Raw genomic sequence first — 592 nt, forward strand, 5'->3', positions numbered from 1 at the left:
GCGGCGAGGGAGGAGGTGACCGCCACAGGCACCGTGCACTCGCCTCCTTCCTGCAACACCTCTGCAACTGAGGGGAGGAGGTGGCGTCAGTGCTGTTGGTGAAAGAACTGCTGAAGCGGTGGGTTAGAGTTAAAATCCAGGGGTTAACGCTGGGACGTTAATGAAAATGATTGTTGGACGTTTGAGTCCACGTCCTCCTCAGCTTCTCCTCAGGAAGGACAGAATAACAATGAACCACAAAAATAGATTTAGTTAAAAAATGAGTAAAGTCAGAGGGGGGGGGCGATGGGGGACGAGTGAGGTGAGAGAGGGGTGAGGAAACGGCCCTTCCTCCTCATCAGATGTATAATTTAACAGTGACGGTGTGACTGTCTCACCTACTGTCAGACGGACGCTGCTCTTCACCGGTGTGGACATGGCAGACACCGCGGCCAGACAAGACACACGAGAGCTCCTCACCGCCGCCACCACCAGGCGGCTGGACACGGTGAAGAGTCGACCGCTCTCCGACTCTTCACTGCTGACGTTGGACTCAGACTGGATCACCTTCACAGACAGGAGACAGACAGGGGACAGACAGGGGACAGACAGG

At 55.4% G+C, this 592-nt stretch overlaps 1 protein-coding gene across 4 annotated transcripts in view; it reads right to left on the reverse strand.

Annotated features, from left to right (window-relative positions):
* igsf5b (immunoglobulin superfamily, member 5b) overlaps positions 1-592 on the reverse strand; it is a 10139-nt gene that overhangs the window by 4284 nt on the left and 5263 nt on the right. For 2 of the 4 annotated variants that reach the window (XM_025055073.1, XM_025055072.1), the window contains exons 5-6: positions 378-546; positions 2-67 (exon numbers count right to left, since the gene is read on the reverse strand). In XM_025055073.1, the coding sequence (XP_024910841.1) occupies positions 2-67; positions 378-546 (235 nt within the window). Of the gene's footprint in view, positions 68-377; positions 547-592 lie in introns of all 4 variants that reach the window. The other 2 variants (XM_025055074.1, XM_017031840.2) reach the window with 2 other exon arrangements.

The sequence above is a fragment of the Cynoglossus semilaevis genome, chromosome 4 (assembly GCF_000523025.1).
Source record: "Cynoglossus semilaevis isolate Cse_v1.0 chromosome 4, Cse_v1.0, whole genome shotgun sequence".
Classification (NCBI taxonomy): domain Eukaryota; kingdom Metazoa; phylum Chordata; class Actinopteri; order Pleuronectiformes; family Cynoglossidae; genus Cynoglossus; species Cynoglossus semilaevis.